Below are 23,353 nucleotides of genomic sequence, written 5' to 3' on the forward strand. Positions count from 1 at the left end.
AGAGATCCCCTGAGGTGATGAGGTTGTGTATGGTCTGGGAGATGATGGTTTGGTGATGGGAAGTGAGGTCATGGTGAAGGGGGCAGTAGGAGGAGGTGTCTTCAAGTAGGCGTCTGGCTTCAGCGGTGTAGAGATCACTGTGGCAAACTACCACTGCATTTCCGCCCCCCCCCCCTTGTCCGCTGGTTTGATGGTGAGGTTGGGATTGGAGCAGAGGGAGTGGAGGGCTGCGCATTGCGAGGGTGAGAGGTTAGAGTGGGGGAAGGAGGTGGACAGGTTGAGGTGGTTAATGTCTCGGTGGCAGTTGGAAATAAAGAGGTCGCGGGCAGGTAACAGACCTCTCCAATGAGAGACAATTCAATACCGATGATGTTACCATCACTGAACCCTCTACTCTCAACACTCTGGAGGTTATTACTGACCAGAAACTCAACTGGACTTGCCATATAAATACAGTGGCTACAGGTCAGAGGCTAGGAATCTTGCAGTGAGTAAGTCATCTCGTGACTCTCCAAACCCTTTCCAATTCTTCCAAGGCACATGTCAGGAGTATGATGAAATACTCCCCACTTGCCTGGATGAGTGCAACATCAATACTGAAAAAGCTTGTCACCATCCAAGGACAAAGCAGCCTGCTTGATTGGTACTGTATCCACTCCATCCACCACCAACACTTAGTACCAGCAGTGTGTGCTATCTACAAGATGCACTGTAGAAATTCACCAAAGATCCTCAGACAGCACCTTCCAAACCGACAACCACTTCCATCTAGAAAGACAAGGGCAGCAAATGCAAGGGAACACCACCACCTGCTTGTTCTCCTCCAAGCCACTCACAATTCTGACATTCCTTCACTGTATTTAGCAAAATCCTGGAATTCCCTCCCTGACAGCAGGTGGACTGCAGCAGTTCAAAAAGGCAGCTCACCACCACCTTCTCAAGTGTAACTAGGGTCGGACAATAAATACTGGCCGGCCAGCGACACCCACGTCCCATGAGTAAATGGAAAAGCTCTTCATAGTTTTAAACATCTCTATCAAATGTTTGAACTAGTATAGATTCTCTGGTATCTTTATGTCACCATAACCCTAGTACCAGTTTGGTAAACCCACTCTGCACAGTCTCTATAAGGATCTTGTCGGGTAATGTCTGTTTTAAGGGAGAGGAACAAGTATTGAGTGGAGTGCCTTAATCTCCAGGTGCTCCAGTTTCTCCACAGTCCAAAGATGTGCAGATTAGGTGAATTGGCCGTGCTAAATTGCCCGTAGTGTTAGGTGCATTAGTCAGGGGTGTATGTAGGGGAATGGGTCTGGGCGGGTTGCTCTTCGGAGGGTCGGTGTGGACTTGTTGGGCCAAAGGGCCTGTTTCCACACTGTAGGGAATCTAATCTAAAAAAAAGCATACCTAAGATATAGAGTCATAGAGATGTACAGCATGGAAACAGACCCTTCAGTCCTATGTCTATAGCTCAATTTGCCTTTGTAATTGGCTCCAAACTGGTCAAATATTGCAAACCGTGGAAGTTGAATTCACTTTGTGTGTGATTTGGAGGTGCCAGTGTTGGGCTGGGGTGGACAAAATGAAAAATCACACATCACCAGGTTATAGTCTAACTGGTTTATTTGGAAGCACTAGCTTTTGGAGCTCTGGCTGATGATGGTGTTGTGTGATTTTTCACTTTGTGTGAAATAAGTTAGCAAAAATGTACAAAGTTGGTGAAAGAATTGCTCTAAGTGCAAGGTAATATGGATGTAAATAAAATATTGTAAACAGGTATGGAAAATCACTTCAAAACTTCTTGAAGAAAGGCATGATATCTGTTAGGAGTTGTATTAGATCTAATGTGAAGAATGTTTGAACTATCTTTTATAATTGGTTGATTAAAAGAAGTAACATTTCAGATGTTACTGAAAGAAAAAGAAAATAGTTTTGAATGTTGCTGAAAAGAGAGACATGCTCCCAAAGATTTTTGCCTTGCAGTCTTCAAGAGGGTCAATACTGCCAAATTTCAAACAATCGCAACAACTTATATCAAAGGAGAAAAAGATGGGTTGGCAAATTGGCCCTATTTGGCTGAGTCGTTGACATAGAGTGAATGATGAGATCTTTTAGCTTCTGGATCATTTTTAAAAAGACACAAGCTTTGAATAAATTCTTTTCTGCAGAAAACAGATCCCCGTGTATAAATGTATGTCACTTCTAGTAAGCATAAAATTGCCACCTTACAAGTTTGAATGATTATGTTCAATTGTGTGTCATGCAGCTTGTGGCACACGCTGCATTGTTCACCAAGTGTTGACTAATCACAGAAAATGGGATTTTTTTGAGTCTTGATAATGTGAGCTGGTTGATTGAACAAGTTGAATGAATGGGCAAATGCATGGCAGATTAAGTATAATGTGGATAAATATGAAATTATCCACTTTGGTAACAAGAACAGGAAAGCATATTTTTATTTGAATGACAATAGGTTGGGAAAGGGGGACGTGCAACAAGAATTGGATGTCTTTGTACACAGATCGATGAAAGTAAGCTTGTAGGTGCAACAGACAGTAAAGAAGGTAATTGGTATTTTGGCCTTCACAGCAGAGGATTGAAATACAGGAGCAGGAATGTCTTGCTGCTATAGTAAAGTGCCTTGATAAGATCAGACCTAGAGTATTGTGTGCAATTTTAGTCTACTTATTTGTGGAAGGATGTTTTGGCTATGGGTGAATGCAGTGAGGGTTTATCAGATTAATTCCTGGGATGCAGGGCTGATGTTTGAAGAGCGACTGGATTGGTTCAGATGGTAGTCATTGGAATTTAGAAGAATTGAGGGTCGGGTGGGTGGTAATGTCATAGATATGTCTAAAATTTTAACAAGAATTAATAGGGTAAATGCAGGAATGCTGTTCCCCTTGACTGGGAAATCCAGAACCATGGTTTAAGGTTATGGGGCTGGCCATTTAGGATTGAGATGAAGAGAAATTTCTTCACCTGGACTGTAGTGTAAGCTCTGCCACAGAAAGTAGTTGAGATCAAACTATTGAATGTTTCCAAAGCTTTAGATACAGCTCTTAGGGCTAAAGATATCAAAGTGTATGCAGAGCAAGCAGAAACCAGATACTAAGTTAGATGGTCAGCCATGATCAAATTAAATAGTGAAGCAGACTTGAAGGGCTGAATGGCCTGCTCCTGCTGTTATTTTTCTATGTTTCTATCATTGCTGATAAAGCTGATCTGATTAGTGAGTGGAAGTATGGATCCTAACACATTTATTGACTGACAATTATCATGTAAATAGTTTAACTATCCAGTGTATTGAAGCTGTGGACTATATTGAAAGTAGCACCAGTGATGTACAGTGAATCCTTTCTAAATGAACAGTCCCAAAGGTTGGACACTCTAAAATAGATACTTATTGAGAGATTGAAATAACTTGTAACTGATTCAACAGACATTAAACCATAAATGTGCATAACATTGCATAAATGACCTTTGATGCACCATATCCTTGGTTTACACATAGGATGTCACACTGTACGGTGTTGCACTGTATCAGTTTGAAGGTCATAATGAATGGTGGGATTCCTTCCTTGCCTGCATGTACCTGGGATTTGGATCGCCTCACAATCTCCTCAGTTATGTTCAACCATAACCTGTAAAGGAAAGACAGTTGTTTCCTGCCACAGTGGCTATCTGTACTATCTAGATTTCACTGTACCTCAAAGGAAACAACTAGTTACTAATACTTTCTCTTTCTGTGCAGTGGGTTCACTCTTTGCTGCGAGTTTGTGCCATCATCAGCGTTATTTCCGTCTGCATGAACACTCCCAAGACATTTCAGCACTATCCACCTCTTCAGTATGTGACGTTTGCCTTGGACACGCTCCTGATGTTTCTGTACACTTCCGAGATGATTGCAAAGATGCACATTCGTGGCATAGTCAAGGTATGTTTATGTTTCAATGAGAAGAGTTGCTATAATGCCAGGTGGCGAGCCCATTATTACTAAACTCCTGTTGGCAATTTGTCTGAGGATCTATGTGTGCTTCACATTTTCTTTTACGTGTTTCCATGTTAATGTATCCCAAGACATCTTGGGTCAGGGTCAGACCAGCCAGCAGGTCCACCACTCCTGGCAAGGCCAGAGCTCACTAATGGAGCTACTGGATAGAATGGAGCCTCAAACCCAGCTGAGTAAGGGGGTCTGGATGGGGAGGGTTTAGCAAAATTTAGTGAGGGAGGAAGAGGGTTTGGAGGGGTAGACAGAATGGGGTTTAAAGACTGTGCAGGAGAGAAGGAGGGGAGGTAACTCTCTTCTCTGGGGGTGCACCAAATGCACAGGGCACCATCCGAAAGTGGTACACCCCTTCTCTCCTGCACTTATGATTATGTTGAACACAAACAGACCGTCCACTTTGGCCTGGCTGCCCATGCCAGTTATATTAAGGTTTGAGCAGGGTAATATTTGGGTCAATTGAGCTCTTAACAAGCAGTTCTGATGCAGAGTCACTGGACTCAAAACCTTAACTCTGTTTTCTTCTGATAGATACTACCAGACCTGCTGAGCCTCTCTAGCAGTACCTGTTTATGTTGTGTAGACTGACAAAGGAGTCAAAGGGTATGGGGGCAGATAGGAAGGTTCAAGTCAGATCAGTTATGAGGTAATCAAAAGACTAGAGGGATCAATTAGGTCTACTGTTGTTTCTAATTTGTCTATAAAATGAAGAAAGCATGGCCGTTATCGTGGCAAGAGTTATTCTAACAGTGATACAAAAGAGTTTTACCAAAGCTGTCAAGTTTTACAGTGTCATATGAAGTCAAGGAAGTATAGTCAAGGTATTCATGAATGAGCTGTTCAGATTAGTGTCATCCCAGAAGATTTGTCAGTTGATGTGAAAGACTATTGTACTGGAAACATGTAATGAAGCATGTTGTCAAGTTAACATCCAGCAGAACTGCTTCCCAGCCAGAGCTGAGATATGCCAGAACCATGACACACACATTTATTATGCACCTACCGTTAGACCAGGAAATGTCAGCAGCACTGCAAGACCTGCCCAAAGTCTCGGTTGATTATTAAATAACTCTTGAATCTCTTTAGCTCTAATAGTAACATGGGCAGAAGTAGGTAGTAAGTCAAAGCAGCCTTCCTTGTGGCTGAAGAATTTTCAGGTTGGTTGGTGCACTGAGAAAAAACCGTAAATTATTTGACACGAACTTTGGCCAGTTTTGCTGTGCCTGTAATTAAATGATTGTTTTTTAAATTCATCCATGAGGTGTTTGCTGTGGAAGTCCATAATTTATTGCTTATTCCTAATTGCCCTGCAGTAGATGATAATGAACTTCTCACTTAATAGAACTGAATGGCTTTTTCGAAGGACGTTAAAACTCAACCAGATTGCAGGGACTCTGGAAGCACCTATCAGCCAGGCCTGATAAGGTTGACAGATTTCCTCTCCTCTGACACATTAGTGAACCAGATGGGTTTTTACAGCAATCTGATAGTTTTGTACTGATAACCAGGTTTACTTTCAGTTTTATTTAATTAACTGGATTTAAATGCCTCAGACTGCTGTGATGGGCTTTGAACTTGTGTCTTCATTGTGTCTCTGAACTGAGTCCAATAGCATAACCACTACACGGCTCTACTCTAATACAATCAACACTGTTTAGAGCAAACAAACGGTTTTTGACAGGTCAGTGTTTGACTCTGTGTTTTCGAGTTCTCAAATTGTCAGACTGTTAGATTAGAATCCCTACAATGTGGAAACAGGCATCTCGGCTGAAGAAGTCCACACCGACCCTCCGAAGAGTAACCCACCCAGACCCATTTCCCTCTGCCTAATGCACCTAGCACTATGGGCAATTTAGCGTGGCCAATTCACATCTTTGGACCGTGGGAGGAAACCAGACCACCCGGAGGAAACCCACACAGACACGGGGAGAATATACAAACTCCACACAGACATGTGCCCGAGGCTGGAATCGAACTTGGGACCCTGATGCTGTGAGGCAGCAGCGCTAACCCCTGAGACACCATGCCGAGCATGATTCTGAGTTCCAAATCATTCTGCTGTAAAACAGAATATCAGCTTTTTCTGTTGATCCAACTCAAAAGAAGGCAGTGTTATTTTCTACCTACTAGGAAACACATTTTTTTAAATGAATGAACGTTGTAATTTTATGAGAACATGGAGCAGAAGTAGTTGATTCAGCCCCTCGAGCCTTCTCCACCATTGAATACAATCCGGGCTAACCCGATTTCAGCCTCAACTCCAACCCATTGCTAATTAAAAATCTGTCTGTCTCCTCCTTAAATTTATTCAGTGTCCTGCCATCCACTGCACTCCAACAGATTCACAGCCTTTTGAGAGAAGTCATTCCTCCTCATCTCTGTTTTAAATCAGCTACCCCCCAGTCTAAAAGTATCACCTCTCATTCTGGATTGCCCCACAAGGGGAAACATCTGCTTTACAGATATTTTGTTAAGCCTCTCTAGCATCTTGTACACCTCAATTAGATCTCCTCTCATCCTTCTAAACTTCTCAGTTTCTGCTCATCAGACAAGCCTTTCATCTCTTGATTAATCTCATGCACGTTTTCTGACCTGCCTCCAATGCAATTACATCCTGACCAAGTATGGTGACCAAAACTGTATGTAGTACAGTTACTGTTTCAGTATTGTAAAACATTGTTAATGCCTTGTTTCCTTTTTTTGTTAAAACAAAACCCTGGCCGAGAATTGGGATATTAAAATGCAGTGGAATGCTTTAATGAATACATCAAGAGTGAAGCTTGGGCTGAATCGATTGTTCCTTTAACTTCTAATGTCTTGATTTATACACTTACAAATGTGCTCTCCACTAAGGCTTTGAAGAAGTGCTGGGATTGGGGGCGGATGTTGTGTAGTTACCAATTTATTTTTAAAAACGACAGTTTATTTTCTGCTGAGGAACAAGGGCTTCCATGTAAAGCAGTGAGAGCGCTTTCTGTTTCACTGTTGGTTGCTTCCAGGCTAAGTTTGGTAAACAAAAGCAGAAGTTGTTGGAAAAGCTGAGCAGGTCTGGCAGCATCTATGAAAAGAAAGCAGAGTTACTGTTTCGGGTCAGGTGGCCCTTCCTCAGAACTGGGTTTGGTATAGCTTACTGCAGAGTAGATCTCCCTGCATGCTATCCCAACAATCTGCATTGCCCCAGTCTTCACTATTAGCGTTACATTTTCCCCATTCCCGTCTCAAATTATTTTGTGCCAACTCGCAGTATATAAAGTCCAGATATGAAGGCAAAACAATTATGAACCAGACATCTTCATTTTCCCACTTTACAATGTAAGTTATCTTCGAATCCCTACAGTGTGGAAACAGGCCATTTGGTCCATTCCGACCCTCCGAAGAGTGACCCACCCTGACCCATTCCCCAACCTTATTACTCTACATTTACCCCTAACCTACGCACTATGGATAATTTAGCATGGCCAATTCACCTAACCTGCACATCTTTCGATGATGGGAGGAAACTGGAGCACCCGGAGGAAACCCACACAGACATGAGGAGAATGTGCAAACTCCACACAGACAGTCGCCTGAGGGTGGAATTGAACCCGGGTCCCTGGTGCTGTGAGGCAGCAGTGCTAACCACTGAGCCACCATACCACCTGACAAAAGTAATTTGACCAAGTTATGCCTCTGGTGCAGTGTCAGACAGCACAGAAGGAGGCTATTCGGTCCATTGTGCCTGTGCTGGCTCTTTCAAGGAGTTATCCAGTTGATCCCATTCCTGCTGCTCCTTCCCTATGGCTTTTTTTTGTTTTTCCTTTATCAAAAACCTTTTTTTATTTACTGTTGAACGGGCTTTCATTGTCGTTTTCATTAGGTGTTCCAGACTGTACAAAGTTGCTATGCTGTCTAAAAAGTAAAATCTCACTTCCTCTCTGGTGCTTTGTTCCCTCTGGTTCCTGACCCCCCCCCCCCCCCAATGAAAACAGTTTTTCATTATTTGCTCTATCAAAACATTTCACGAATACCTCCAATAAATGTCCCTTCAATTATTTCTTCTTTGAGAGTAATTCCAGCTTCACCAATCTCTCAATGTGAATGAATTCCCTCATCCTGGGTACTATTATAGTAAATCTCCATGGCCCCTCTCTGAGGTCTTTGTGTCCTTCCTGATGCAGAATTGTCTTGAAGCGTCAGGGGTCTTGCCTGCTCCTCAGGGAAGGGGTTATACCCTCCAAGAGCTGCTGGCCAATGAGGCTGGCACCTCTTGCACCCAGCAGCACCATAGAAGTGGCTTTGGGAAGAATAGTCATGGAGTCCCAGGGTCGTTGATGACCTGAGACAGAGGGAAATGATGTGGGGTGGTCTTAGATCAAAGAGCTCAAGGAGAGGGGGTGATGTGGATCTCTGCCTGAAGTGCCTAACCAAAGGGCTGGACAGAGAGTGCCTCTGAGGAGTTTACCACACATCCTGCTACAACCCCCCCCAACCCCTGCTCCCTCTCTGATGTGACATTTTGCCTGCATGATAACAGATGTCATGGTGATGCAAGGTGACAAGCCTGACTACAATTGGGTTATTCACAGGAATAGCCCTGAGATGGTCCTTCCTTAGCCACTTAAGGTCCTCAACTCAATGTGAGTCGAGAGGTTCAATTCTGGCAGAGGGGGCAAGGCAACTTGTTTCCTTTATTCACTCAAAGGACATGGTGGGTCTGAGTGAGATGCTCTTCAGAGGGTCAGTATGGGGTTGATGGGCCAAATGGCCTGCTTCTGAACTGTTGGGATGCTGTGACGTTTCTATTCTATGAGGTCTGTTCAAAAGCCTGATTGTTTGAGATCTGACCTACAAGAGTGGTGATGTCAGCAAACTTGTAAATGGAGTTGGGTTGGAATTTGTCCACAAGATCATGAGCATATAAGGAGTATAGTAAGGGTTTGAGTTCGCTGCCTTGTGGGACACTGGTGTTGAGGATTATGGTTGAGCAGGTATGGTCATCTATTCTTACTGCACAACACTCCATCACTATCCTCTGTCTCATACTATCAAGCCAATTTTGTATCCAATTGGTAAGTTCTCCCTGAATCCCATGTGATCTAACATTATTAGTCTACCGTGCAGAACCTTGTCAAGGACTTTATTCAAGTCCATGTCGACAAAGTCTGCCGCTTTGCCTTATTAGTTAGATTTTAGATTAGATTAGGTTAGATTCCCTACAGTGTGGAAACAGGCCCTTCGGCCCAACCAGTCCACAACGACCCTCCCAAGAATAACCCATTTCCCCTCTGACTAATGCACCTAATACTCTGTGCAATTTAGCATGGCCAATTAACCTGACCTGCACATCTTTGGACTGTGGGAGGAAACCCGCGCAGACATGGGGAGAATGTGCAAACTCCACACAGACAGTTGCCCATGGCTGGAATCGAACCTAGGACCCTGGTGCTGTGAGGCAGCAGTGCTAACCACTGAGCCACCGTGCCACCCATCTTTTTGGTTATGTCCTCAAAGCTCAATCAAGTTTGTGAGATATGATTTCCAGTTCACGAAGCCATGCTGACTATCCCTAATCGGTCCTTGTCTCTCTCCAAATGCATGTAAATCCTAGCTCTCAGAATCCCATTCAACAACTTACCCACCACTGATGTCAGACTCACTTGTATATAACTCTCAGGATTCTCCTTACAGCCTTTCATAAACAACAACAGTAGCCGCCCTCCAGCCCTGCAGCACATCACCCATGACTCTGGATAAAACAAATATCTGTGCCAGGGCCCCCACAATTTCTTCCATAACTGCCCACAACGTCCTCTGATACAGGACTTTCTCTTCTGTAAGGTGGACAGTTTTCAAAGCAAATATATTTATTTCCCTGAGTACCCTAGCCTCCATTTCTTTCTCCACAATAAAAACTGACACAAATATTTGTTTAGTATTGTTTTAATGCAAGATTCACCTACCCTAACAAAGTACGCTTCCTGCATCAAGTTCATCAGCTCTTAGAACAAGAGATTCCATTTTACATGTGGTGTCCAGAACTGGACACTATACTCCAAGTAGATGCTAATGAATGGTTTTTGAAGATTAAGTGTAATTTCTTTGCTTTCACATGTTATGCCTCAATTTGCAAAGCCTAGGAATCCATACACCTTTTTTCTTAGCAGGAGGTTATTTAATGTGAGTTTTTTTATTTATCACAATAATAGCACAAAGCTGAAGCAGTGCCTAAGCCTAATTAAAATTAGGAAATAATATTATGAGTAGGAATGGCCATTATGCCATCCAATCCAAAGGCATAATAGTGGAATGATGAAATTGGGAGCATGCACAAAGATCCCAGTCAACGCCAGTTTTAATTCCCCAACTACTCCCTTTCCGACAGGACCATTCTTGGCCTCTACCATTGCTAAAACGAACCACACCACAAATTGGAGGAACAACACCTCATCTTCCGCCAGGGCAACCTACAGCCTGGAGGACTCAACATTGAGTTCTCCAATTTCAAATAACCTCCCTCCCCATCCCCACCTTCCTTCCGGGCCCCTTCCTCTCCTCCTCTCTTCCACTGTTCCCTGCCACCAACCAGATTCATTCCTCCTGTTGATCAGCCAGGTCCCACCTTCTACCTGTTTTCACCTATCATCACTTCAGCACCCTGTCCCTGCTACCGCCTTTGTCTGCATCTCCCCCCACACCCACCCCCAGTCCCGAAATGTCAACTTCTCCACCTCCTGATGCTGCCTGGCTTGCCGTGTTCTTCCAGCCTCCTGCTTGTCTAATGAATTATGGGGTCAGCATTTGGCAGGCTCAGTACTTATACATGTCATAATTGACTTTGGAAGGTGATGGTGACTGTTTTGTTGAACAGCTGCAGTCCCTGTGGTGTAACCACAATGCTGTAGGGAAGGGAATTCCACGATTTTAACAGACAATGATGAAGCAACTGCAATATCGTTCCAATCAAGATGGTGTGTAACATGGAGGGTAACTTGCAGGTGATGGTGATGCCATGGATCTGCTGCTTTGAAAAATCTGTAGTTTAATGTACAATGCAAATTATCGCAAGTTTCTGACTAACAGCTGCACAGTGTTCAGTGAATACCGACATCTGTCCATTACGGTCACTGGTGTCTAGTTCTATTAGATCAGCTGTCTGGTAAGATTAGCTTGGGTCTCCCCTGAAGCTGCTGCACCTGAGAATCTTTGCTTATTTTCTCAGTGCGAGCTTAATTATTTTCTCCCTTTTTATTTCTAAAAGATATCATTGTGTAGAAAGCTGTACAGCATTGCAAATGTATTAACTAATGCAAACAATACTTTGAAAATATTTAGATGAAAGAAATAAGGAGACATTGTGCATTGATTCCAATCACATTTTGTCCTTCTGTTTTATTTTGTGTTACAATCTCTTTTTCTGCCACCCATTGAGTCCAGAGCAGTCAGCCAGCTATAATGCATTAAGATGACATTGCACATTTTTCTGTGACCCTGATATCTGCCCTTCTCCAATTCTCACCTGTTCAGCATCCCCATAATAGCTCCATTGTTGGCATCTGTGCCATCAACTGTGTGGACTTGTAACTTCTGATATTCTGTTTACCTCTCTCCATGCAGATGCTCCTTGAAACCTTCCTCTTTGACTGAGCTCTGGTCACCTTTCCTAATACCTTGATGCATACTTTGGTGTCAGATTTAGTCTGATTACACTTCTGTGAAGTGCCTTCTGATATTATTTGCAATTTTAAAGATGCTGAATAAATGTAAGCTGTTGTTGAAAAGTATAATTAAGTTGACATTGAAATGCGGAAGGAACTTTAGATGTTTTCTCTTTTTGACTTTTCTTTCAAAATGTGAAATCAAGCAGAAACATTGGAAAATGGCTCTCGTCTATAACTTGCTTTTTATTTCCACTGGAGATTGGCCATCAGTCCTCCTTTCATAAAATGACAAATAATGTGAGATGAAGTGCTTTTTGACAGCACTGTCTGTGCTCAGAGAAGTTGCAGATATCTGTGGAATATGCTTGCCATTGCATTGTACAGCAGAATCTCATACTTTCAGACTGGGTCATAACCTTTAGAAGACCCGAGGGGGAAAAAACTCAACTTTTAAATTTGAAATTCCTGTGAATTATTGTTGCTGGCCAGATCTGGGGAAGATGGTTCCATTGTGTCACTGGCGTAGTAACTCTGAGGGCCACACTGACAGTTTGGGCACACTGGGTCTAATCCCACCACAAAACGTGGTGGCATTTAAATATAGCTAGCAAAGAATCTAGAATTGAAAGCTGGTCTCATTAGTGGGGACCATGCAACTGCCATCAATTGCCATTAAAAAAAAATAATTGATGGAAATCTGATGTCCTTTTTGATCTGGTCCATGTGTGATTCCAGAACATTCTGTTGACTCTTAACTGCAGTCAAGAGAAATTAAGGACTTAGGCCTGCATCCAGTGAAAGAATTTTTATTAAATCCTAGAGGGATGGTTAGGGATTGATGGTTCAGGAGAGTTAGTGAATTTTAGGAATGGCCTTAAAGTACCCCTTACACCAATCCCATCAAGTACTCTGGGACAGCGGCAGCACGGGGTTAAATTAAAAGCCTGCACACACACACACACCCACCTCTTTCAAAGTCAATACAAAGGGAAAATAAAACAGCCCTCTTCCTGGGGCACCAAAGCAAAAACAAACGCAAACTCAAAATCAAGACAGAGACTCTAACCTGAAGCTCTCTGACAAGGAATTCCAAAGACTCGCAATCCTCTGAGAAAAAAATAATTCCTCTTCATCTCAGTCTGAAATTAGCCCTCCAGTACTATAAAACTAAGCCCCCGGTCCTAGACTCTCCCATGAGGCAAAACATCCTCAGCATAAGCCCCTTAAGAATCTTATTTTTTAAGGAGATCACTGTTCATCTTTCTAATCTCTAATAAGTAGAGACCCAAACTGCTTAATTGTGGTTCATAAGCCAATCCTGTCATACCAGGGAGTTTCCGAGTAGGCCTTGTCTGAGCTATCTCCAATGAGGTAATATCCTTTTTTTTAAATAAGGAGATCAAAATCACTCACGGTACTCCAGATATGGTCTCACCAGCACCTCAGCGGTACGTGTAAGACCATCTACATTTATTCTATGATTTTTGCAGTTCCTTACCGATCATTGCCGGGGTTAACAGAGGATCAAAAGGCAGTTTGTCAGTGTTTCAGCTTTTCACAAGCATTAAGAAGAAACACAAAATCCTACAAGGTTTAAAATTTAAACCCCAACCAATCCGGTCACATTTGGTGGATACCAAACCGAGTGAACCTGTACTGTGCAAGGCATGACTCCATTTAATGCAGATGCTTCCTTCAACATGTGCAACTGATGGCCGATTGCAACTAAGTTTTCTTTATTGGAGCAAGATTTGCATGACAGCTTTCAATTAGGCACCCGTGACATGTGTAGAATTTAGTCCATGGTTTCATTTCACATTGTGATCTATGGTAATTTGTTTTGTTTGTTCACATGATGTGAGCATCACTGGTTAGCCCAGAATTTATTGCCCATTCCTAATTTAATAGTCAGCCACATCACTGTGAATCTGGAGCTACATGTAGGTCAGACCAGGTAAGGAAGGCAGATTACCTTCGCTAAAGTGCATTAGTAAACCAGGTGGGCTTTTTAACAATGAATAATAATTATTACACAGTCGCTATTGGCTCACTTTTTATTCCAGATTTTTATTGCTTTCCTCCTTTAGTTACCAATCCAGTAATATTACCACAATGCCATCACCTCCCCTTTAAATTTTAAACTTTTTAGGATTTTGTGTTCTATCCTTCCTAATGGTTGGCAAAAGCTGAATCACTAATATACTGCTTTTTAATCTACTGATAGCCCCAGCAACGATAGAAAAGGAACAGCAAAAAACATAGAACAAATATGCGTTCTGCACTATTGTAGAGAATTGGGATATGGATTGAACACGCTCAGCACTACTTTACCTTTAAAGAGTAGAGATTTCAACCATTTCAAATGCTATTGTTTCGAGAGACTGTATTTAATTGGAATAAACACAAAGTTTTTCAAAGTTTGCAAATGTTACTGTTCTGAATACAGGATGAATTACTTAGTTCCTATGAAGGTGCAATTCATGGGGTATTTTGATTGTCTCAATTAACTCCACTTTAGTTCAACTTGATTTCAGTGAATCCTGATACTTGGCCATGACCCATGTGTTTGGTGTCAAATGGATCTGATGATTAGCATTACTTTAAGTTCACCTCTGCACGCATTTTGTTTCTGAGTTTTTAACTTTCATGGAAATGATAAAATTGATTTGTTTTTCCAAACATTTGCTGGTGACTCAACGACATATCAAGGAATCGTGCATTCACTCCTCCCTAATACCACCCATTTGTATTAAGCTAGTTGAACACATTCAGAAAACCATCTTAAATAATGAAAAGACAGATTATGGTCTAATGCAAATGGATATTATTGGTCCATTGTATAGTTTGCACAAATAGCTGGGACAGTGAATACTATTATCTGATATTTTTCTCATTGCCTGGCAAAACTTTCCTTTGGAAATAGGTAGTCAGATTCCAACAAATTGTTATCTGACACCATTGTTTTTGTTTTGTTTATCATCCAGTTCCTTTTATTGATGAAGGTTTACTCTTGTTTCACAGGGTGACAATTCATATGTGAAAGACCGATGGTGTGTGTTTGATGGGTTCATGGTCTTCTGTCTCTGGGTGTCTCTTGTATTACAGGTACATGCCAAATAGGTTAAGTAATTTAAAAAAAAATTGTTGAGCCTTGCATAAGTTATCTGTAAAACTCGAGTACAAAATATTAATGTTTACTTTTTCAGGTCTTTGAAGTGGCTCAGATAGTTGACCAGATGTCACCTTTAAGCATGCTGCGGATCCCACGACCACTCATCATGATTCGAGCATTCCGAATCTATTTTCGGTTTGAGCTTCCACGCACTCGGATTACAAACATCCTGAAGTAAGGACCAAAAGATAAGTGCATTTGCATAGAGACTGTCCTGATCTCAGGATTTCCCGATGTGCTTTACAGCCAATGATGGGCTCTTTGAAGCACTCTAATGTAGGGAGCAGCCAATTTCTGCACACAGGCGATCACATGCAACAGTGACCAAGCAATCTGGTATTGTTGGTTGAGGAATACACATGGGTCAGGACAGGGGACATGGAGACATGGTGTAGAAACGCAAGGGTTGTTACAGAGGATGATCAACTGCCCTCGGCCAATCTGATGAACTGGCACCTCCCGCAATCCCAGAAGCAGCAAAGGGCACAGCTGGGTTAGGAGTGTTAAGATAGAGAGGTTTTTGCCACCTTGTGCAAGGGGGACGGGCCAGGAAGGGGTGATGTTTTAAAATCCTGCAGAAGTAGGAAGGAAGGAGGTAACGTCTTTTTAGAATCCTAAAATCACACAATCCCTCCAGTGTGGAAGCAGGCCAAATGGCCCATTGAATCCACACCGACCACTCTAAACAGCATCCCACCCAGACCCACCCCCCACCCACTGCATCCCTGTAACCCTGCATATCCCATTGCCAATCCACCTCGCCAGCACATTATGGGCAGTTCAGCATGGTCAATCCACCTTGAGGGTAGTGGATGTCCATCATGAGCAGAGCAGATCCACTGGCCTGCCCCGAGATATAACACCTGCCATTTTAGGCACAAGGTTAAAATAAAATGGGAATCACACTCGTTCCCTCTCTCTACACCAATGCATTTATGTTGTGAAAAGCATAATGTTGGGGTCAATTGAGTGCTAAGCAAGCTAACTTATTGCTTAATTATTTATTTATTGGTGGACAGTCTGCTGGAATTAGAAACCTGAATTTTGTGCTCAGGTCTCAGGAGTGAGATTTGAACCCATAACCGTCTAATTCTCGGGTAAGTGGACAATGCACAGTGCTATAGATGATGTTGTCTTTTAAAGGTTTATGAACGACGAAACACTATATTGTTTACGTCCTGTCATAGAGTCATAGAGATGTACAGCATGGAAACAGACCCTTCGGTCCAACCCGTCCATGCCGACCAGATATCCCAACCCATTCTAGTCCCACCTGCCAGCACCCGGCCCATATCCCTCCAAACCCTTCCTATTCATATACCCATCCAGATGCCTTTTAAATGTTACAATTGTTCTAATCTCCACCATTTCCTCTGGCAGCTCATTCCATACACATACTATCCTCTGTATGAAAAAGTTGCTCCTTAGGTCCCTTTTATATCTTTCCCCTCTCACCCTAAACCTATGCCCTTTAGTTCTGGTCTCCCCCACCTCAGGGAAAAGACTTTGTCTATTTACCCTATCCATGCTGCTCATGATTTTATACACCTCTATAGGTTTGGGAGAAGATTTGTAGCTCGGGTGCTCATTGTGGTTCTGTTCGCCGAGCTGGAAATTTGTGTTGCAGACGTTTCATCCCCTGTCTAGGTGACATCCTCAGTGTTTGGGAGCCTCCTGTGAAGTGCTTCTGTGAACTTTCCTCCGACATTTATAGTGATTTGTACCTGCCGCTTCCGGTTGTCAGTTCCAGCTGTAGTGTACCAATGTAGAGTACAAAATCCCATGCAAGGACTGCACAAAACACTACATAGGACAAACAGGAAGACAGCTAATGGTCCAAATCCATGAACACCAACTAGCCACGAAACAACACGACCAGCTATCCTTAGTAGCCACACACTCAGACGACAAGCAACATGAGTTTGACTGGAACAACACTACTATTATAGGACAGGCCAAACAGAGAACAGCCAGGGAATTCCTAGAGGCATGGCACTCATCCACAGATTCTATCAACAAACACATCGATGATGCTCCAGGGAAAACAGCCCCAGCCTTTTCAGCCTCTCCCTATAGCTCAAATCCTCCAACCCTGGCAACATCCTTTTCTAAATCCTTTCAATTTTTTGTTTTACTACAGGCGATCAGGAGAACAGATTTGGAGTGTGTCCATTTTCCTGCTGTTCTTTCTGCTGTTGTATGGAATTTTAGGAGTTCAGATGTTTGGCACGTTCACCTACCATTGTGTTACCAATGATACACAGCCAGGGTGAGCACTAACTTCACATGTAGTGCCTTTTCTCACACAGTATTATGTAATGTTAATTCTTCTTTACAAATAATAACCCAGGTCTTTTCAAACAGCAAAATGTTCAAATGGTTTTTGCTTTGCAGAAAATCCATTGTAAATTGCACCCATTAAACCTTCAGAGGAATTTTTCTTTTGTCTGTGTATTACCAGTCTCTCTATCTGTTCCATCCTGAAATATTTTGTTAGTTAAGTTTCCCTGGTTTCTACCCTATCACAGACCTTTTCTTCGCTCTTTATGCCATTTCTGCAAGCCTGCACTCCTGCACACTCTCGCTGTCACTCGCATGCGTTCACACTCTCTCACTCATATATGCTCACATGCGTGCACTCTGTTTTTCTCTTTCTCTCTCTCTCTCTCTCTCTGTCTCATGCATGGCTCTTTCTCGCTCTGTCTCTCACACACATGCACACTCTCTCTCACATATGTGCTCTATCTCTTTCTCTCACACATGTGCTGTCTCAGACGTGCGTTCTCTCACATGTAGCCTTTCTTGCTCTCACATACATACACACCTCCACGCCATTTTGAAATGGAATTAAAAAATTTTCATTTCTATATTTCTTTCGTTCTGATTAAACATCATTGAGCTGAAATATTAATTCTGTTTCTCTTGAATGATGCTGCCTGACTTGCTGAGCTTTTCCAGCATTTTTTGGTTTAATCTCAGATATACAGTATCCACAGTATTGTAAGAGATTAACTTAGCTGATATATATTTCTGCTAGGGTCTCCTGTGGATAGATTTACTGCCACCAATCTCTTTGCAATATGAATCTACAGAGCGTGCTAGTATGAAGTGGCAAAGGATTAACCATGAATAAGTCTTCAGCAATAGAGGCACATAACACGAGTAACAAGAAGTTGTTTATTATATATTGACTGAAATAAATTATATTTACTTAAGACTGAAAGTGTATTACACTTGATAAGAGACATCGTATTTCTTGAGAGATGCAAAGGCTATCCTAAATTATATTAGGATTAACAGACTGGAATGGTTATAATTGACAAACGAGAGTTGACCATCTCCTTCCACAGACTGTCGCAGATGTCACAGTGGGCAGAGCTATGCAATAACTTCAGAGTTAATCCTTTCAGCTAACAGCCTTATACAGCATGCAGTATTTTGCTTTAGTTAAGGATGATGGGATCAGGAGAAGGCTAGTCAGCCTCTTGCATCTGTTCCACAATTCAATTAATTACCTTCATTTGTACTCCCTCTTGATATAGTACGACATGGTGGTGAACCCTTCTGCTAATTAAACCAAACACCCAGAAAAGCTCACCTTGTCTCGTAATCTGTTAAAATATGAGTGACAGAGAACTCCCAAATATCACTATTGGAAGAAAATAATATCAATTTATTCTTTAACTCTAAAAGTGAACATTAAACAACAACTATTCACAAATCTAAGCCCCCCTTTCTCTTGACTGCTTATTATCTGCCACTAACTCTATAACAATGTACTGTTCCAATAAAACACTTATTAACATTACGTCAACAATTTCAAAACCATACAGCAGCTGTCATCAATGGTGTTTTTCTTCCTTTGGCTGAAGATCTCCCTGGGTCATCTTCTTTCTTTTACTGCGAATATGGTTCATGTGAAAACTTCAAAAGAATGTTTCAAATCGCAGTTGCTCTGTCTGACTTTCAAATTGCCTGTCTTTTTATATCCCCAACATCAGATCTTCTCATTGGTTCGATGTTGGTAGAATAATAAATTCAAACTCGATTGGGTTTTAGTATCCTGAAACATAATTCAGGTATCTATTTCACAGCCAAATGTTACATATTTTCAAGTTTCCAGTGCGTAATGAGACTGCTAGCTAGTCATATGACAGGTGCTTGTAAGCTCTCAGTGCAGAACAGCATTCACTCTGTCTTAAAAGTACAATACACGCCTTCAACTTCATAAAAGTACATTAATCCTGAACGCCTCTAACAATAAAAATCTGTAACTGTCAGCCTTGAGAATTTCAAAAGGCTTTCAGCCTTACTCCATTTTCTGGGAGAGAAATCCTTCTTTATACTTCTCTTGGTGTGAAACATTGCTTCCTGACATAACCACTGCCTCCCCTCCCCCCCATCACCCCACCCCAGGAAAGCCTAGCTCTAATGTTATGGTCCCACCCTCTTGTTCTGGACTAGCCCTGCACTCCCACCAGAGGAAATAGTTTCTCTCTATTCATGCTACTAACAATCTTTTAACAATCTTAAATACCTTGGTTAGATCCCACACTTACTCTCCAAGCCTGGTCTGAAGGTGAAATTAAAATTCCTGCCCTTTTTAACCTCTGATTTGATAAGCCTGCATGGCTGCTTCAATTTTGCCAATTACATACAATTTCTGTTTGTCAAAACCATTGAAAACCACACTTTAAGCCATTCTGCCTTCATTTCAAAGGTTAATTGGGACATATATTTGAAGAGCAGGATTGTGGAAGAAAGAGGATGTGGTGTATCCTAGGTGCTAATCTGCAAAGATGGTTCCCAAAAACTGAGAGGTTCTAAATACTGGGTCAAATGAAATAGGCTGAACATCCTTTTGTCTTGGGAAGAGAAGGCCGAGGAGTAAACTAGTAAACATTGGTGATATTATGAAGGGGTTCGATTGGTGTAGAGGAAACATTTCCATTTGTGTAGAGGCATCAAAATTACCAACTGCCACAGTGTCACAGACGTACAGCACTGAAACAAACTTTTCGGACCAACTTGTCCAGGCTGACCAGATATCTGAAATTAATCCAGTCATATTTGCCAGCATTTGGCCCATATCCCTTTAAACCCTTCCTATTCATATACCCATCCAGTTGCTTTTTAAATATTGTAATTGTAACAGCTTCCTCTGGCAGCTTATTGCAAATGTGACCTCCCTCAGTGTGAAAGAGTTGCCCCTTAGGTCCTTTTTATGTCTTTCTCCTTTCACCTTAAACCTATGCCCTCTAGTTTTGGCCTCCCCTGCCCTGAGGAAAAAGATCTAGACTATTTAGCCTATCCAAGCCCCTCATGATTATATAAACTGCTATAAGTTCACCCCTCAGCATCCAACACTCCAGGAAAAATAGCCCCAGTCTATTCAGCATCTCCCTGTAGTTCAACCCCTCACAATATAAAACAGTCACAAATAAATCCAATCTAGAATTCAGAGCCAACCTTGTCACCTAGAGCAAGGTGAGAATGTGGAACCCGCTGCCATCGGGAGAAGTTGCGGTGAATTGTAGAGGTGCCCTTGAGGGAAATCAAGATAAACAAGCAAAAGAAAGAAATAGAAGGTTATGCTGATGGGTGACATGAAAGGGATATAGAAAGAGACTTAGAGGGACTTGTGTAGAAATTACTGGAAAAGCTCAGCAGGTCTGATGGCATCTGTGGAAAGAAAGCAGAGTTAACGTTTCAGGTCCGGTGACCATTCTTCTGAACATACACAAGTATAAACTGGATAGGCCAAGAGACCCATTTCTTGCTGTAGGCTCAATGTATCAGAGATCAATTCACTGGTCTCTGCAGGTGCAACACCCCCCATTATTTCTTTGCAGTTTCAAACATTTTTTTTTAAATGGCCTTGTTCTAAAGGTGAAATTTATCTTCATTCTGTTCTGCAGCAATGTGACCTGGAATAACTTGGCTATCCCAGACACCCACTGCTCACCAGATGGAGAGGGATACCAGTGCCCGCTGGGATTTAAATGCATGGACCTTGAAGACCTTGGACTTACCAGACAAGAGCTGGGCTACAGTGGATTTAATGAGTTAGGTCTGTCCTGGTTTCAAAACCTTATTTTACAATAGTTTATTTTTTAAATTTAAAATGTCTTCAACTATGAGGACAAGTTGCATAGATAAGGCTTACACTTACTCGAGTCGAGGAGATCAAAGTGTGAGGTAATTGAGAGATTTAAGGTTATAAAAGGGATTTATAAGGCAGGAAATGAGATGATTTTGCATTGGTGTGGGAGATGGAGTTCAGAATGAGAAGATAACAATGTAAAATGGGGCTGTTCACGGGTGAAGTTAGGGAGCAAGAAATCCCTACAAAACCCTAAAATAAGAACTTCCTGGATGTCTGCCTAGCACTTCCTTGGATTGCCAAGAGACCTGGACACTCAATTCAATATTCCCTTTGGTCTCCACATCCAACGCATCATCCTTCAACACGTCTGCCAACTCCAAGTTGACCCCACCAACAACAGCATCTTACCCTCCCTACCCCTTTCTGCCTTCTACAAGGACTGTTCCCTTCAACAGTCTTTGGTTTGTGCCACTCTCCCTACCAATCCCCCCGAACCCCCAAGTACTTACCCTGAAACCAGAAAAGATGCAAAATCTGCTGGTACACCACCCCACTCACTTCCATCCAGGACCCCAAACAATCCTTCCATGGGAGACAGAGGTTCACCTGTTTCTCTTTCAACCTAGTTAACTGCATCAGGTGCTACCAATGTGGTCTTCTCTACATCGGGGAGACCAAAGGTAAACTTAGGAACTGTTCAGCGAGCATCTCAGCTGGGCCGACAGGGCCGACTCGACGTCCCAGTCACCATTCATTTCAATTCCTCCGACATGACCATCCTTGGCCTCCTCCATTGCCATAACGAACCCAACCGCAAATTGGAGGAACAGCACCTCATCTGCCGCCTGGGCAGCCAGCAGCCCGGAGGACTCAACATTGAGTTCTCCAATTTCAAACCATCTCCCTCCCCATCCCCCAACTCCATTTCTAGCTCGTCCTCCTCCCATCCACTCCTTCCAGCCACCTACTGGATTCATTCCTCCCATTAACCAACAAGGTTGTACCCTCTACCTGTCTTCATCTATCCCTGCTTCATCACCCTTTTCCCCCACCAACCCTTTTATCTGCAGCTCCCCCTATACTCAGCCCCAGTCCTAAAGAAGGCTTACACCTGAAACGTCGACTTCTCGACCTCCTGATGCTGTCTGGCTTGCCGTGTTCTTCCAGCTTCCTGCCTGTCAATTTTGGATTCCAGCATCTGCAGTTTGTGTTGTTACAACCATGGAAGCACTTTTGACGTGTAAGCACTGTTCTCAGTCAGGAAATGAGGTTGACAATTTATTACCAACTAAGCCTCCACAGCCACCAATGTGATGATGACAAAAATCATTCCTTTTGGCAATGCTGGTTGAAGGATCAGTGCCAGCCAAGACACTTGAGTGAAACATCGGACTTTAATTTCAAATAATGCTTTTGCCTTTCCCCTGCTACTGCACTGTGAGCATCAACCTTGATGTTGGCAGAATTTTGCTGACCCTCAGCTGGCACATAGGGTGAGAGGTCAGAAGAGCAGGGAACTGTGCCAATAGCTCTCCGTTTCTGTCCCACCATCAGAGATGCGTCTTAGTGGTGGGCTGCGAGATGGGTCAGCTACTAACTCCATGGATTTGGGAAACCGATTTCTGTAATCAAGGCTCCTGTTGTGAGTTGTCATCCAGGACTGTCGGCATTTTGCCAATAGTGGGGATGTCATCAGTTTCAGGCAATCTTCCTGAAGGCCAATGGAGTCAATGTTTCAGTGAACCAAGAAAGGGGCAGCCTGAGTAGTATAGATCAGCCTCATGGCTCAAGTGAGCTTTCTAAAGGAGTATCTCCTGACAATCAGAGCCTTCTAATGTTTACCTCATTTGGTTTCTTAGGAATAGTCTTTGGTATCTCAGGGCATGGTTAGGAACATGGGACTGGGATATCATAGCAATTACAGAAACATGGCTCAGGGATGGGCAGGACTGGCAGCTTAATGTTCCAGGATACAAATGCTACAGGAAGGATAGAAAGGGAGGCAAGAGAGGAGGGGGAGTGGAATTTTGATAAAGGATAGCATTACAGCTGTGCTGAGGGAAGATATTCCTGGAAATACATCCAGGGAAGTTATTTGGGTGGAACTGAGAAATAAGAAAGGGATGATCACCTCATTGGGATTATATTATAGACCTCCCAATAATCAGAGGGAAATTGAGAAACAAACTTGTAAAGAGATCTCAGCTATCTGTAAGAATAATAGGGTAGTTATGGTAGGGGATTTTAACTTTCCAAACATAGACTGGGACTGCCATAGTGTTAAAGGTTAAGATGGGGAGGAATTTCTTAAGTGTATACAAGACAATTTCCTGATTCAGTATGTGGATGTACCTACAGAGAAGGTGCAAAACTTGACTTACTCTTGGGAAATAAGGCAGGGCAGGTGACTGAGGTGTCAGTGGGGGACCACTTTG

The 23,353-nt window shown here is 42.5% G+C and overlaps 1 protein-coding gene across 5 annotated transcripts in view; it reads left to right on the top strand.

Moving 5' to 3' along the window:
• nalcn (sodium leak channel, non-selective) overlaps positions 1-23,353 on the top strand; it is a 284,414-nt gene that overhangs the window by 13,865 nt on the left and 247,196 nt on the right. For 4 of the 5 annotated variants that reach the window (XM_043691273.1, XM_043691274.1, XM_043691275.1 and 1 more), the window contains exons 3-7: positions 3,752-3,934; positions 14,662-14,745; positions 14,847-14,986; positions 16,953-17,081; positions 20,731-20,882. In XM_043691273.1, the coding sequence (XP_043547208.1) occupies positions 3,752-3,934; positions 14,662-14,745; positions 14,847-14,986; positions 16,953-17,081; positions 20,731-20,882 (688 nt within the window). The remainder of the gene's footprint in view (positions 1-3,751; positions 3,935-14,661; positions 14,746-14,846; positions 14,987-16,952; positions 17,082-20,730; positions 20,883-23,353) is intronic. The other variant, XM_043691276.1, reaches the window with a different exon arrangement.

The sequence above is a fragment of the Chiloscyllium plagiosum genome, chromosome 6, assembly GCF_004010195.1.
Source record: "Chiloscyllium plagiosum isolate BGI_BamShark_2017 chromosome 6, ASM401019v2, whole genome shotgun sequence".
Lineage (NCBI taxonomy): Eukaryota > Metazoa > Chordata > Chondrichthyes > Orectolobiformes > Hemiscylliidae > Chiloscyllium > Chiloscyllium plagiosum.